Source organism: Tenrec ecaudatus, chromosome 13 (genome assembly GCF_050624435.1).
Source record: "Tenrec ecaudatus isolate mTenEca1 chromosome 13, mTenEca1.hap1, whole genome shotgun sequence".
In the NCBI taxonomy this organism is placed as follows: domain Eukaryota; kingdom Metazoa; phylum Chordata; class Mammalia; order Afrosoricida; family Tenrecidae; genus Tenrec; species Tenrec ecaudatus.
This window is the reverse complement of record NC_134542.1, coordinates 50,513,744-50,530,161: the sequence shown is the minus strand read 5'-3', so window position 1 is coordinate 50,530,161 and position 16,418 is coordinate 50,513,744. Positions and strand designations below refer to the sequence as shown.

The window sequence follows — 16,418 nt, the reverse complement described above, 5'->3', positions numbered from 1 at the left end:
GTGTTGGTTGTTTTCTGAAGTAGGTTTTCTTGCCAGGAAATAAAGGAAAACAATTGACGTCATTTCCTTTTGTGGAATCCTGGTGGTGTCGTGGTTATCCATTAGGCTGCTAACCAGAGATCAGCTGTTCCAAAACACCAGCGGTTGTGTGGAAGAAAGACCTAGCTTTCTACAAACATTAAGAGGACATTTTCAGAAACTCCTGGAGTTATACTCTGTCCTCTAGAGATGCTATGAGTTGGCATCGACTCAATGACAGTGAGTGTGGTTTGTTATTATTTTATTTGGCAACAAACAGTTGTCTTAGAATTGTTTTCCCTTAAGAAAATGCTTTAGGTAAAGTAGGTGAGGCATTTCTTTTATTTCTTGAGTAATCAATTATGGTAATAATATATGGTCTACTAAAATGGGAAACAAAATGATAAACAGTGCACACAGCATTTAGCATGCAAACTAGATATGTTGCCTTTCATTTGAAAAGATAGGTATAAAGAAAAGTGTTAGGATTTACAATGCCTGAGTGATGAATTTGCCTGCGATGCTAATTTAATAAACAAACACAACACTACTTATAGGACAGTGCTATTTGGAAAATAAGATAACTATAACATTGAGCACGCTTTGAAACATTAAAAATCATCTTATAAATTCATCACCATTAGGGATGACCCAGTTTGAGGAGATGGTTATTTAAAAGTTAAGAATTAGGTTAGCAGCAATATATTAATTCGCTGACACCTACAATTTTATAGAAGGTATAAGAAATGTGTTTTATTATACATGTTCTCAACACTTGTTATTATTGTTACTGTTGTAGTCTGCTGTTATAAATGCTGAAAAGGAGCTCATTTTGGCATTCATAATTAAAATTAGTTGACACTTTATTTCCATGTCTGCCTCCTCCAGGCGTATGAGCTCCAGTTGTTGATCTGTGTCTCCCATACACAGTAAAATGTAAGCACCGAGAAGGTGTTTCCTAAGTGATCGTTGCTGTCAGTGGGCACCATCAAGTTGGTTCTATAATGGAATGAAGCACCCGCGGTCTTCTGCCATCCTCACAATTGCTATGATTGAGCCCATTATTGCAGCCGTCATGTCAGTCCATTTTGTCAAGGGGCTTCCTCTTTTTCTTTTTATAGTCATTTTATTGGAGGCTCGTACAATTCTTATCACAATCCATACATACATCCATTGTGTCAAGAATATACGTACACTTGTTACCATCATCATTCTCAAAACATTTGACTTCTACTTGAGCTCTTAATATCTGCTGCTAATTTCCCCCTCCCTCCTCACTCCCCACTACCTCATGCACCCTTCATCATTTATAAATTTGTCATATATTACACTGTCTGACATCTCTCCCCGCCTTCTTCTCTGCTGTCCCTCCCCCAGGGAGGAGGCTATAAGTAGATTCTTGTAATCAGTTCCCCCTTTCTACCTCTCATTCTCTCCACCCTCCAGGCATCGCCACTCTCACCATTGGTCCTGGAGGAGTCATGTGTCCTGGATTCCGTGTTTTCAGTTCCTATCTGTACCTATGTACATCCTCTGGTCTAGCCGATTTGTAAGGTAGAATTAGGATCATGATAGTAGGGGGAGGAATCATTTAAGAACAAGAGGAAAGTTATATGTTTCATCTTTGCTACCCTGCACCCTGATTGGCTCATCTCCCCCCAAACCCTTCAGTAAGGGGTGTTTGGTTGACTACCAATGGGCTTTGAGTCTCCAGTCTGCACTCACCCGCATTTACAATAATAGGATTTTTTTGTTCCTTGATGCTTGATACCTGATCCCTTCGACAGCTTGTGGTCACACAGGCTCGTGGTTACACAGGTGTGTTTCTTCCATGTGGACTTTGTTGCTTCTGAGCTAGATGGCCACTTGTTCATCTTTGAGCCTTTAAGACCCCAGACACTGTATCTTTTGATAGCTGGCACCATCAGCGTTCTTCACCACATTTGCTTATGCTCATGTTTGTCTTCATGGATCGTATCAGGGAGGTGGGCTTCCTCTTTTTCACTGTGTCTCTAGTTCACCAAGCATGATGTACTTTTCTCCTGATAACATGTCCAAGTACATAAGATGAAATCTCGCTATCTTTGTTCCTAAGAAGCATTCTCGCTCCACTTCTTGCAGGACAGAGCTGTCCTTTTTTTTGGCAAAATCCTTGGTAACGTCACTCTTTTCTCCAGTTATCATGATGTTGCCTAGTTGTGAGGATTTTTGCTGTCTTTACATTGAGTTGTAAATCCTATTGGATGCAGCACTGGTTGATGATCTTCATAAGAAAGCTCTTCAATTCCTCCTCACTTTCAGCAAGTTAGGTTGTGTCATCTGCATATCTCTTAATAAGCTTTCCTCTTAATTTGATACCACACTTTTCTTCATATAGTTCAGTTTCTCTGATTATTTCTTCAACATGCAAATTGAATAAGTATGGTGAGCATATGCAACCTTGATGCACACCTTTCCCTATTGTAAACCATGTAGTATTCCCATGTTCTGTTTGCACAACTGCCTCTTGATCCATGAGCCTTGGTACAGGTTCCACATGAGCACTATATCATGTCTTGGAATTCCTATGCTTCTCAAGGCGAGCTGAAGAGGCAGGTTAGGATATGCTGAACATGTTCTTCTTTGGATTTCTAACTCTAGGTCTTTGCACATCTCCTTACAATATTTTATTTTGTCTTCTCTAACTGCCTTTTGAAAAGTTCTGTTTAAGGAGTCATTAGGTGTATCAAATTGGGGGGACATGAAGAAATGAAACACATGTAAACATCTCATGTCCTCTACTTTTGGGCAAGATTCATCTGACATTAGCAATGATATCCCTTGTTCCATGTCCTGTTCTCAATCTGCTCCTGAGTTGCCGGTACCTCCCTGTCAATGTACTGCTGCAGTCATTGTTGGATAATTCTCAGCAAAATCTTTTTTTACTTGCATGCAATATAAACTGATGCTGTTGTATTATTTGACCATTCTTTTGGGTGGCCTCTCTTCGGAATGGGTAGAAATACGATTTCTTCCTTTCATTTGGTCATACAACTGTCTTTAAAGTTCCCTGGCTTAAACAAGTGTGTGCGTCTCGTGCTTCTGTTTATAAGGCTGTTGAGACATTTCAGCTGGTATTCCACCAATTCCTGGAACTTTGTTTTTGGCTAATGCTTTCAGTACACCTTGGAATTCTTCCTTAAGTACTATTGTTTCTTGTTCACATGCTCCCTCTTGAAATAATTGAAGGTTGACTATTTCCTTTTGGTACGGTGACTCACTCTGTATTCTTTCCATCTTTTTTTGGATGCTGCCCCTATTGTTTAATATTTTGCCCGTACAATCTTTCAATGATGTAATTCAAGGCTTTGCTTTTTCCTTTAATTCTCTCAGGTTAGAATATGCTGAACATGTTCTTTTTGGTTTTCTAACTCTAGGCTTTTGCACATCTCCTTATAATACTTTATTTTGTCTTCTCAAACTGCCCTTTGGAAAGTTCTGTTTAAGGAATCAGTAGGTGTATGAAATTGGGAGGATATGAAGAAATATAATTATTTTAAATATAGTTTTTAAAGTGAATTAGAATCTTAGTTTTCAGTTTTCATGATGAGAAGAGTAGATCCTTCAAACAGGCAATAGATTAATATTCCCCTTTCCTCAATCTGTGCGATTGGAAGGCTTTTGTTCATTTCAGTGTGCCTTGCTGTAAGTGATTAGGGAATGATGAACTCTTAGTAATTTTATATTCATTAGTGACATTAAATAAATGAAGTTTTTATTGTTGGAAGAATTCACTGATTTGATTTGTAAGTGTGTTCATGCAGGAAAGATGAGGATGGGTTTGCATAGCTATCCAGTCATTAGTTTCCTTGAGGAGTGTTCTGCCCCCTTAGTAACAACTTCTTTCCTTCATTTACTCCCTTTGATGACTCAGAGCTTGGTAATTAGATATACTTAGCACATTTGCTTCCTTTTTGTATGGCTTAATATTAAATCCTATGAAATATCTTAGCAAATATGAACTTTGCCATTACTTACTGAAAGAGGCAGATTTGTTCTAGATCAAGTTACTCATTTGTAAACTGTTAATGTCTTTGGAGCATTGTCCTCACAAACTTTACATTAAAAAACTTTTAAAAAAAGCAAGGGGTGGGGTGGTGGCGGCGGCATGATTTAGCTGACAATTTTACCAATTCAAAACAATTCTCTTAGAGTGCTTGTTTTAGGGCTAACGTGATCTTTTATTTGAATAATACATCGTAGTTTGTAAAGTGCTTTCTTATGTGAACATCTCTGAAAGAGGGAGAATAGGCATGCTTAGCATCATGCCTGTTAGGTTCTCAATATACTATTTTTAATCTTAATTTTCTAATGAAATGCTTGTTACATGATATTACATGTGACCTTATTATGTTAACATTTCTAGGACCTTTTTCTTCTGATAAGTCTGCGAATAGGGGAGAGGTTTCGTGTAGCTAAATTAAACTGCAACATTATGAATTTCAGCAATGAAGAATGAGCTCAAATGAAATGATTACATTTGATGTTTTCATGTATTACACATCTTAATCAATGAAAAATTCTTGAATAGGATGGTTTCAGAAGAATTAATGCATAGGAAGGATGATGGAAAAAAATATCTTTTTGAAATTCTGGCAAGATGAAAATAACTCCCTGCCTTGATAAAAATGTGTGACAGAAAAATCTCAGAGAAAGATGTTCATAGATTGTGTAACTGTACTACTTGTTCATCGTAAGTAGTTTATGCATGCAGTCATCTTGTTTCATGGTCTCTATTCAGTGGGATGGAGGAAGTGAATGATTCACATATATATTTATAATGCACGGCTTCTTCAGAATTTAAAATTTATTGAATTCTGTTTGAGGTGGGGCTAAATTATAATAGAGAGGGGAAAGAGGAGAAATTTCCAGGGAAGAATCAAGTATCTTTTGGAAATAAAGTGTAATTGGGATGATAGATTTTAATTCATTTAAGAGAAAGGAAAATACCATATATTCTCTGTTTGGGAATTCCTTACAGCCTACAAGTATTTTTCTAAGGGCTCCATGACATCTAACTTTTTTTTTTGGGGGGGGGGCATGTGGATGTTAAAAGAAATGGATAAAAAACCCAACATCCAACTGGGTCAGCTGGGTAAGGCAGTTTGGCAAACACATGTAGAATGAGCATGCTATTAGCTTTAAATAGAATGATTGTTTTTATGATGCAACAGTGAATACAAATAAACTTTAGCAAATGGAACCATTACATATTTCTACTTGATATGTCGATAGGACTCTGAATATTTAATGGTACGAGGTAGTATCGAAAAATGGAATTTCAAGATATTTATTAAAATTTTGTGAAAATTTCCCATGAACTTCATTTGAAGTTTCTTTATTTTTCCATAATTATATGATATATGCAAACACTATTCAAAATCAGGTTGTTGAATTGTAGATCAATGCGTTCTCTGTATCTTAAAATTTCTTTTACAATAAGAAAATTTTTTTTCTGTTCTATGAACATTGAGAGTTCATGTCTTTATTATTTTGAGATGGGCTATTCAAGAATACACAGTACATAATACATAATATGAGAATCATTTTCAGAAAATATTTCATTATACTGGGGTGATATGTGTATTGAACAGGTTTGAGCAGAGCTTCCAGACTAAGGCAGGCTAAGAAGACACACTTGGCATTCTACATCTGAGAATTATCCAATGAAAATCTTATGTATCACAGAAGAACATTGTCTGACTTGCTTTCTTGTTAGTAGGAATTAATCCTTTGAGGAAGACACCCTGTTTAATGAGGGAGATAGGGCCTATAAGGGCATGAATAAACATCATCAATGAGATGCATGTGTTATCAAAATAGACACAACCACAGGCTGCAATTGTATGCTGCCGATAGTGAGGATGATGCAAACCCGGGAGCCTTCAGTTCTGTTTCAGATAAGGTTGCTATTAACCAGAGCAGGCTCTTTGGCACCTAACAGAAACACATAAAGCTATAAAAGATTCAAGAATCAAATGGATAATTCCTTTAGAAACTACTTCAAACAGTAACACACAAAATATACTTATTGTCTTCATAAAAGAGGAATGGTGACATAGTCATCATCAAAAAGTGCAAAACTGACTTATGATTTTAAAATATCGATGTGTTAAGATAGCTACTATTCAAATTAGTATGTTAATCTGTAAAATTAATGATGGAAGAAATGAAGACTTTATCAACTCATTTTGAATGTGACCAGATTAGCCCAGGTTGTCCAGAGAAATAAATCTAGTTGCATTCATATACGAAAGAATGTTTTCTTCCCATGGTTAAATCGCTTTTTAAAAGTGTTGTATATACATCATCACAATCAGTTCTAGTATTCCCTCCTCCTCCCGTGGTCATTGTCTGCTCCCCAAATCCCTTCACCTCGACTCCACTTGCCACCTCACCCCATCTCCAATAAACCATTTCATCAATAAAACTTTATTTAAAAATGCTTAAAGTAATAAGAGCATATACTTTAAAAACAGTAAACACTGTGACAGTTTATTCAAGAACACCAATTTTTCAAGATTATTATAATTTTCACACTGTGTTAACATTCTCTTTAATTCTGTTCTGGTTGTTCCATTTCCAGGGCTCTAGTTTCCCTATCTCTTTATTTTTTTGTGGTACCCTCTCATTCTGCCAGAATGACTGGGTAGAAACATGAATGTGGGGTATATGAGACTTTAATGAGAGGACAGACCAATTTTGCCATCTGCTATGTATAAGGTGAACTTCCCTCAGAAGCAGGAAGAGCGGTTCTCATAACCATCCAGCAAGAAGGGTAGTGGCTGGAGAGTGCACGTGGCACAAGGGCCAGCAGTGGGAAGGAGTAAAGCTGAGTACCTCTTGGCAGAGGGCTACCTTCCAGAGTCAAGTGTCGATACCTTTGGACACTTCCCAGCATAAAGGAGCTTTGCAACACTTGCCCACGCAGGGCAGAGGTCAAAGGGCCCCTTGGGTGAGAAGGCAAGGGCCAAGGAGAGGTATGCGTGTGGGAACAGCCGAGGAGAGGCTGTCCTAAGAAACTGTTGCTTCTTGACCATTTGGCTTCCCTAACAAAGCCCACAATCAAGAACACTGTCTGTAAGCTCCGTGTGGCCCTTGAAAGGGAGTATGGAAGCCAGCAGAGGAGTGCCATGGGCGGGATGGTAGGTGTCAAAATGGGGTCAAGAAAGTTGGAGGGGGAGACTAGTCTGGCTCCACACATAGGGATTGGTTAAAACTGGTGCTAATGGTGAGTCTCGTCTTCCTTTTTTTTTTTTTTTTTACCACTTTTACTCATTGTTTAATTGATATGCTGGACTCATACAGTTTTGTTTTATAAAGTAGAGGACCTGTAATATGCCTTATTTTGTATGGCATTCTGTTTTTCTACCAAAAATTGATCTGAGGGGATAGTTTTGACTCAACGATAAAAGAGTGCCTAAGATTGGTCTTAGGTTGTCCAGTTCAGCTTGTTGTTGTTTTAATAGTTTTTGTTTTACATTTGTACACCATTCAATATGGATTTACTGTATGTACTAGGTGGGGTAGTTTTGTGGTCTATGATCCTTGTAGACTTGTTTCTTTTCTGAGATTTCATTTATCTTTGTTCTTGATGAGTTTAAGAGTTTTATCTCGGGTGATTGGTCACATGTTTTTAAAATCACAGATGGTTCTCCTGTTACTAGGATGGAGAACATGAACTTTTGAACTGTGTGAAGCCAATTTTCCAGTGAGTCAATGGTACTAAATTTTCTAACTCATAAAACCACTCTTGGAAGGCATTTGTTTCTGTCTGAGGAGAACCTGTATTTGTATTTTAAAGAATATATGTGCCTGTTTACATATGTCTGTATGAGAGGACTTTAAAAGTTTGTTGGAATATTTCATTAACTTAAAAAAAGGTTTTATTGGCACATTGTTCACATATCATGCAATTTAATGAGTCAGTCATATTAAGAAGAGTTGTGTACTCATTACCACAGTCAGTTTCCGAACATTTACATCTCGTACTCATTGTTAGCTCCACATTCCCCCTCATCCTCTTGTGTCACCCCCCCCCCCAGGTAATTATTAATCCAGTTACTGTCTTTATAGACTTACGTATCCTGGATTTCCTATACAGAAAATCATGCAAAATACAAGCAGGAAGCAAGCAAACAAAAACCTCAGCAACAATCCAGACAAAACACAGAAATACCTAAATTGAAAAGTAAGCAGAAAATACTAAAAGGTGAAACAACTTCAAAACGGGTCAATAGGAAGACCAGATGGTAAGGCGTTACATTTGAACCTCACTGCATCTGCCGTAGTGAACTTCAGATGCTCTGTCTGATAGCAAGGCTGTGCACTTCCCTGAAAAGTGTTCAGAGGGGATTCTCTCCTTCTCTTTGAAGAACATGTAAAAATAAGTGTTAATTCTGCTTCATGTTTACATGTGCCTAAAGATCCTTCTCTCTGAAGATCATAAAATCAGGCCATAGAAATTCTTTAAAATTGCCAGTAGGTCTTTATTTTCTTGCATGTAAAATGATATTAATCTTGTCTTACCTGATTTAAGAAATGCTCCATATTACCTATTGTAAATCATTTATACTTATATAATATGTTTTGATTTTTAATCTATCCTGTTGAAAACAAAATATGTGACTTAGATAATTTTCTATCTTGGTTTTGATGAAAGGTTATATCATTTCTTAAAAAACCAATAGGCATTTTAAAGTACAGTGAAACCCGTGAGAGGTAGAACTTGGTGGGACTACCTGGTTTTTCCAGGTCTTGAAGATTGTCTACCTTTAGCTGGGTGAAGTCTTAATTTCTAATTCCTTTCTTTTAGGGAGAAATATTAATTTTTCTTCTCTAATGCATTTATGAGTCGTACCGGTTCTGGCTTTTGCAGGTTTTATGGTTACAAGAGATTCCTTGTTCTTAATTCTGAAATCGGTTGTAGGCTCATTTGAACTTCTGTGTGTTTTTTTTGTCCCAGTTTCTAAGCATTGTAAAATACCAAACAGTAGCAAAATGATTATTTTATGGAAACTGATTCTCTGACACAAATTATTCAATCACTTGGACTATTCCTACATTTTTTGCTGTTAGCGCAATTTAGGAAAAGTTATATATTAGGTCACATGAAAATTGTGTTTTAGTGAATAATATAATCACATTTTGAGTACTTGACTGTATTTAGCAGAAAAGCAATTCAAACACATTTAAATAAAGAAAATATGCATTTGTTAGCATAGGGTGCCTTCCAGTCAGAATTGGCTCTATGGCTGTAAATTTGGTGTATCGTAATAGAAGGTTCTAGAGTGGTATTTCAGGTATGGCTGGATCTGGCCATTTGGACATTTGTTTCCCTTAACCGTTTCCCATTGAGTTTTGAGTCATTTTAAGAAAGGAAGCCTGAAAAAAGGTTTGACAACAGCCTTTTCAATCCCAAAGTTTATCAACTCAGGTAGAACATAATTTGCTTCTCTATCAATTGTTTCAGCAAAGAGTGCTGATTTAATTTTCCTTGTTATGATTTAGACCACATTTCCATTCCTGAAGTGTGCCCAAGAGTCATGGTGTTCTCATTGGCCGGTCATGAAATCAGTGCTAGGGCCACCTGAGGTTCCACATGAGCAGCACTACTGAGTCAGGTGTAGCTCTTCAGGGAAACCTAGAGTGTTAATGCTATAGATATATTGGGGTAGAGAGCTCACTGGGAGGACATCGTGTTCAAGAATATAATAAAATATGCGATGATTGAAGTTTGTTAATAGTTTGTGAAAGAGCAGTTTAAAAGTTTCGTTACCATTTTATATTAGAGTAAAATAAACAATGTTTGCAAAACACTGATACACACAATGTGTGACTGCTAATGGTAATCAGTACTGAAGCCCAAGCACCATTGTCATATACAAACATATGCCATTGTCATTACCAAGTATACTTAAAAAAAATTAAAAACCTTCTGTATTTTAATAAATCATCTTATTGGGGGCTCATATGGCTCTTATAGGAATCCATACATCAAATGTATCAAGCACATATGTACTATATTACCATCATCATTTCCAAAACATTTTTTTCTACTTGAATCCTTTGTAGCACCTCCTCTCTTTCTCTTCCCTCCCTCCCACCCTTGCGAAACCTTGATACATATTTTTTTTCAAAAATAATTTTATTGGGGGCTTGTACAATTCTTATCACAATCCATACAGACAATCATTGTGTCAAGTACATTTCTTGCCCTCATCATTCTCAAAACATTTACTTTCTACTTGAGCCCTTGGTATCAGCTCCTCACTTTTCCCCATCCCTCATGAACCCTTGATAATTTATAAATTATTATTATTTTGTCTTATCTTACATTGTCCGACGTCTCCCTTTACCCACTTTTCTGTTGTCCATCCCTCAGGGAGGAGTTTATATGTAGATCCTTGTAATTCGTCCCAGTTTCTACTCCACCCCCTGGTATTGCCCCTCTCACCACTGGTCCTGAAGGGATCATCTGTCCTGGATTCCCTGTGTTTCCAGTTCCTATCTGTACAAGTGTACATCCTCTGGTCTACCCAGATTTGTAAGGTAGAATTGGGATCATGATAGTTGGTGCCGGGTGGGGAGAGGGGAGGAAGCATTTAGGAATTAGAGGAAAATTGTTTGTTTCATCATTGCTACACTGCACCCTGACTGGCGTCTCCTCCCTATGACCCTTATGTAAGGGGATGTCTAGTTGCCTATAGATGGGTCTTGGGTCCCCAATCTGTACTCCCTCTCATTCACAATGATAAGATTTTTTGTTCTTTGATACCTGATACCTGATCCCTTCAACACCTCGTGATCAAACAGGCTGCTATTCTTCATCCATGTGGGCTTTGTTACTTTTGAGCTAGATGACTGCTTCTTTACTTTCAAGCCTTTAAGACCCCAAATATTATATGTTTTGATAGCCAGGCACCATCAGCTTTCTTCACCACATTTGCTTATGCACACATTTGTATTCAGCGATCCATACAGGAAGATGAGCATCATGGAATGCCAATTTAATAGAACAAAGTGCTCTTGCATTGAGGGAGTACTTGAGTGGAGACCCAATGTCCATCTGCTACCTTAATACTAAACCTATACATATATGCACATAGTACTGTTTCCCCATCCTCATATATAAATATATTTACATATGCACATGCCTTTATTTAGACCTCTATAAATGTCCTTTGTCTCCTAGATCTTTCCTCTATTTCCTTTTACTTTCCTCTTGTCCCACTATCATGCTCAGTTTTCATTTGGGTTTCAGTAATTCTTCTTGGTTACATTGCTCTTGATCAAGCCCTACCAGGCCTCCTACACCCTCCTTACTACCGATTTTGGATCACTTGTTGTTTCCTTGTCCCTGGGTTTGTTAACACCACTTCCTTTCCCTCCACATCCCCCTCTCCCATGTCCCCCGTTAACTGTCCCATTGTTTTCTCTACCAGATTGTTCATCCAACCTATCATCTTTAAACAGAGTTGTAGAGTTAATAATATGCCCCAAACCAGCACAGAGCAAAACAAAGCAACAAAAGACAACAAAACAACCAGTGACTTAAAGAAAAGAAAAGAAAAAGCCCGTAGTTAGGTCGAAGACTGTCTGTTGGCCTTTAGGAGTGTTTCCCAGGTTGAGTTTGATGGGGGTGCCACGTCCTGGCCGCAAAGTCTATTTTTGTATTCCCTGGGGACTTCCTTGCTCTGTTCCCCTTTGCTGTTCTATTGCACACCCTTAGTGTTTTACCTCAGTGTGGTGTGAGATAGGGTGCAATTCCCACACTATGTCTCCAGTGTTGTCCCCTGAGGGGTATGGGCCAGTGAGGGATGTCTTGTTTCATTGTGGGGCCGGCCAAATGGTCTTCTCTGTAGATTGACTGCTCTGAGTGGGGATATCCTCAAGGGTTGGTGGGCCAGGATGTGCTCCACTCTCTCTTCCATCCCCTTTATTTGCTCCCTGATGTCTGTTTAGACATGTCCCTCTCCCTCAGCTGCAGCTTCAGTGCTGTCCTCTGAAGTGAATTCTTCTGAGGGGAGGGGCAGGTGTCCATGTAGTTGGGATGGAGGCTGGACCCTCAGACCTCTCCAATGGTTCCCTACTCCATGCCAGCATGTTGCATTCACATCTTGGAGCACCGGGTTGAAGTCTTGTCCCTCTTTCCCTGTGGAGATATAAACACTACCCTCTCCTTGGGTGGGTTAGTGACCTGTTCCCCCGCTACCCATTTATTTTTCTTTTTTTCCCCTTTCCTTTCCTCCCCACTCCTTTTTAGTTGGCTACCATTTGTATCCTTGCATTTGGTCTGACCCCTGCCATTACTACCTGGCCTCACCCCAGGACTGTTTATATATAGTAGTTTTTTCCCTATGCCCCATTTGCAGTTTTGTTTTTTAAGCTTACCTCAGCGGACTCGTGGTGTACTTGTCCTTTTGTGCTTTGCTTACTTCACTTAGCATCATTTCCACCAGTTCTACCCATGAGACAATGCGCTTCATATGTTCATCGGTGCTTTTTAGCGATGTGTAGTACTCCATTGTATGTATGTACCACAGTTTTTAAATCTGTTTGTCAGTTGATGGAAATTTGGGTTATTTCCAACTCCTTGCAAGTGAACTGTGCCATAATGAACATTGGAGCACAGATGTCTGACCGTGGTTTGTTTTTTGCCTCTTCTGGGTAATATGAGCAGTAGGGGGATTGCTGCGTCATATGTTAGCTTTATTTCTATTTGTTTTAGATATCACCAGATCGATTTCCAAGGTGACTGTACATACCTACATGTCCACCAGAAGTGGATGAGAGTTCCTGTCTCCCCACAGCCTCTCCAACACTTGTTGCTTTCTGATTTTTTGAACTGGGCTATCTTTGAGGGTGTTAGGTGGTATCTCATTGTTGTTTTAATTTGCTTTTCTCTTATGGCTAATGATCAGGAACATTTCTCATGTTTATTGGCCCTTTGGATTTCTGCCCCTGTGAAACTTCCATTCAGGTCCTTTGCCCACCTAAACAAGTGATACTTATATCCCTGAGTTTCCCCCCTTTTCTTTGTAACCTAGTTGTTTGACAGTAGATAACATTACAAACGTTTTAGTTACATTGATGTGGGAACTTTTCTATATTGTATTGAATGATGTTTATTGAATTTATGTTAAAGGTATATCCAATTACTGTGATGCTGTGGTCAATTTAGAATAGAAACAAGTACAATTCCTTTCTCCCCACCCTACTTTGGGAATTAGGAATTAATTTCCAGCTCACAGAAATTTGTATTTGAGAGAGCTTACCCACTGCCTGGATATTATCATGAATAAAATTGAACTCTATAACACTGGAAAAATCATAGTGACGCTGTAGCCTAGAGTAGTGGGTTTCTGAGACGGAAAATCTTTCTGGGAGTAGACAGCGGGTGGTTTCAAACTACTGACTCAGGTGGATAGTAGTCCAGTGTGGAACCCACGGCAACACTAGGGCTTCTGGTAAACATATTAGACCAATGAAATGGTAACTGTCAATGGAACAGGGTATTTTAACCATTTGTTAATGATATAGAGTGCTTTAATATATTTTGTATGCTAAAATATATGACAATAATATTAAAGAAAACTTTGAAATAAAACTGGCTCTACAAATTTAATGAAAGAATTGAGTAAATCAATGTAATTCATATGTTGGGGAAAGAGCAATCAAAGTATAGGGCAGAGTCTATAAACCTTTAGACATAATATTTATTGAAACTTCAGGACATCCTTTTAAAATATAACAATAAAAGAAAATAGAAAAATCATTGAATAAATATTTAATAAATTAAATACATTAGAAAGTTATACTACTGTAATTAAATAAATACAAATTTCATAAAAGGAACAAATAATAAAATTATTAAATTTTCAATCAGAAAGATTGTTGCTGGCAAGAGTGATTTAAAATTGTCATTATTATATACTATTGAAAACAGGTTGGTATAACTTTTGGGGAAACAACCATGGGATAAGCATTCAAATACTAAAAACACATGGAGTAGTTTGGGCCTGGGGATTGCATTTGTAGGAAACCAATCAAGATGTAATCTGAGATGGGCACGAAAACATATATATATATGGCCAGGTGATGTAGTTTCATTTGTTGTTGCTGTCAAGTGCCTTTGTGTCAATCAATCCCCATCCTGAGTGACCTGTGCACAGCAGAATGAAGCACTGTCTGGTCTTGCTCAATCTCCATAATTGTTTGTTCATTGAAGCAAAAAAATTCCAAACTAATTGCCATCTAATCGATGCTGACTCATAGCCACTCTCAGTGGGTTTCTGAAACTGTAAGATAGAATGGAGATAGAAAGCCTTGTCTTTCTCCCGCAGAGCTGCTGGTGATTCTAATACCCAGCTTTTGAGCACAGACCAGAGAGAGGTACCACTACTCCACTGGGAACCTCTATGTAGATGGAGAGACAGTGAAAGGCAGAAACCAGTCAATTCATCAGTGAAGGTGCTAGAACATCAATAGTTTTTGTTTATGGTTGATAACTTTTTTTTCTCTTCCTTAGTGCTGGGAAAATCTCAGTGAGATTATCCACTAATAAATGTTTTGTTCTTGGGCTGCAAAAGTATTTGTATTCCATTTATAATCATTTTGAGTAACTTAAACCTGAGATTGTATTACAAACAGTACCTAAAATATCTAAATATGATTTTTTAAAATTATATATAACAATCAGTGGTTGTCCTTTTAAGGTTTTCTGAAAGTTTTGCTTGGATACAGGATATGCGTGAGATGTGCTGCCACTTTTTTTTTTTAAGCCTCACCTTTCAGCTCTTTTATCAAGAAGGAATGTTATTTTGTCGGTTTTCCGTTCCTATCTGAATTTAGGTTTATTCTGAATGGCCAAATTAAGGGGCTATTTTGCATTATTGTATTTACCCGGCAGAACTTTTCCCTCATCTTTGTTGCAATAAAAAGTGATAAACATTAACCACCTGATAGGTATGATCAGAAGGGTGAGTTATCTAAATGCTTTTTATGGCAATTGAAGTGGAATGAAAAATTTCAGTGTTTTACAAAATTTTGATTCACCTTCTTAATCATCTTGGACAGGGTTTGCACTTTGTTAGTGAAGTGCCAAGTCTAATTAGTGAATATGTGAAGGAAATAGCTGGAGCCAGTTATACGTTGCTTTCATACTAAGATACTTATGAATTAAAACATTTTTTATTTAGCAATCTGTAACTTAACCTTTTAAAAATGTATTCTTTCTATATAAAACATTGCTTTCCTGTGACTTAGTAACTTTTTTGGGAAAAATTTAATTAGAATTTTAATGCAATGTAAGTGTAAGCATAAATACACCTGTAAAGATTTACACTCTCATAAACCCTATATAGGGTTGTTATCAGTCAGAATCAACTCGATGGTTGTGGATTTGTTTGTTCTTTGTTGTGTTTTTGCTATAACCTCCACATCAAAATATATATAAATATAATTATTGGTTAATTCTATTGTTTCATTTCATTTTATATTTCCAGTTGTGTGATTCCCATACGATACATAGGAGAAAAAAACAATGAAAGGCAAACTCTGATGGCAACTGCATGATTGAAGCTGTACAGATTTTTAAGTATCTGTATTTTCTTTCGGCAATATTTGAAAATACCCAGGTAAGAATAAATAGTTATTTGCTTATAGACTCTTCCATTTCCAAAAAAGTATTTAAAATGATAAAATATGTTCTAATTTTGATTGAATAGTAACTGAGTATAATTTTATTTTTCAAAATGGTAAGCTAGATAAAAGTGAAATTAAAACTAGAATCATCAATGAGCCTGTTTTCTACAAACAGTTTCAGTCATCATATTGGTCTTTATCCTTTTATTTTGCTTTGTTGTTTAGCTTCCCCCTTTTACACAAACTTAGGATAATATTACAAGTATTCTTTACTGGATATTGATAGGTTTTTGTACCATAAAAGTTTCAAAAAAGTCATGGGAAATGTTCATTACCTTTTAGTTTCATTTTCCCAGAAACATTTTGAAGCCCTGAAGATATTATGATGTTGTCCTGTGTGTTCATCAGTGGTATCAGAGTTACTAATTAATGCTAAGTGTTGTACTGATACAGAAATTGCATTTTTAAAGTTTTTATCCCTCTACACAGTTCTCTGTATGGATGACACTGGATGATGTAATTTGTTTAAAAATAGTTTTGTGAGGGTTAAGGGGTGAACATGAATCACTAATTGCTAGAGGGGGTGATGAGTTTATTATTCTAGTTTGTGCATCTTTTCATATATTTAAGTATTTTTTAAAATTTTTGTGCTTCACATTTAGGATGATTATAATTGTCAGAAGGAGATTTGGTGCAGTGGTTAAGTTATTAAATTA

General features: G+C 37.1%; 1 protein-coding gene across 11 annotated transcripts in view; it reads left to right on the top strand.

Moving 5' to 3' along the window:
• GULP1 (GULP PTB domain containing engulfment adaptor 1) overlaps positions 1-16,418 on the top strand; it is a 288,455-nt gene that overhangs the window by 86,872 nt on the left and 185,165 nt on the right. For 6 of the 11 annotated variants that reach the window (XM_075529877.1, XM_075529876.1, XM_075529878.1 and 3 more), the window contains exon 1: positions 15,558-15,695. The exons of 2 other annotated variants lie outside the window; for them this stretch is intronic. Coding sequence is in view for 3 of the 9 variants with exons in the window: in XM_075529872.1 (XP_075385987.1) it covers positions 15,630-15,695 (66 nt within the window). In the remaining 6 variants the exon portion in view is untranslated. Of the gene's footprint in view, positions 1-240; positions 259-15,557; positions 15,696-16,418 lie in introns of those variants that run through there. 3 more of the 11 variants (XM_075529872.1, XM_075529871.1, XM_075529873.1) reach the window with 2 other exon arrangements.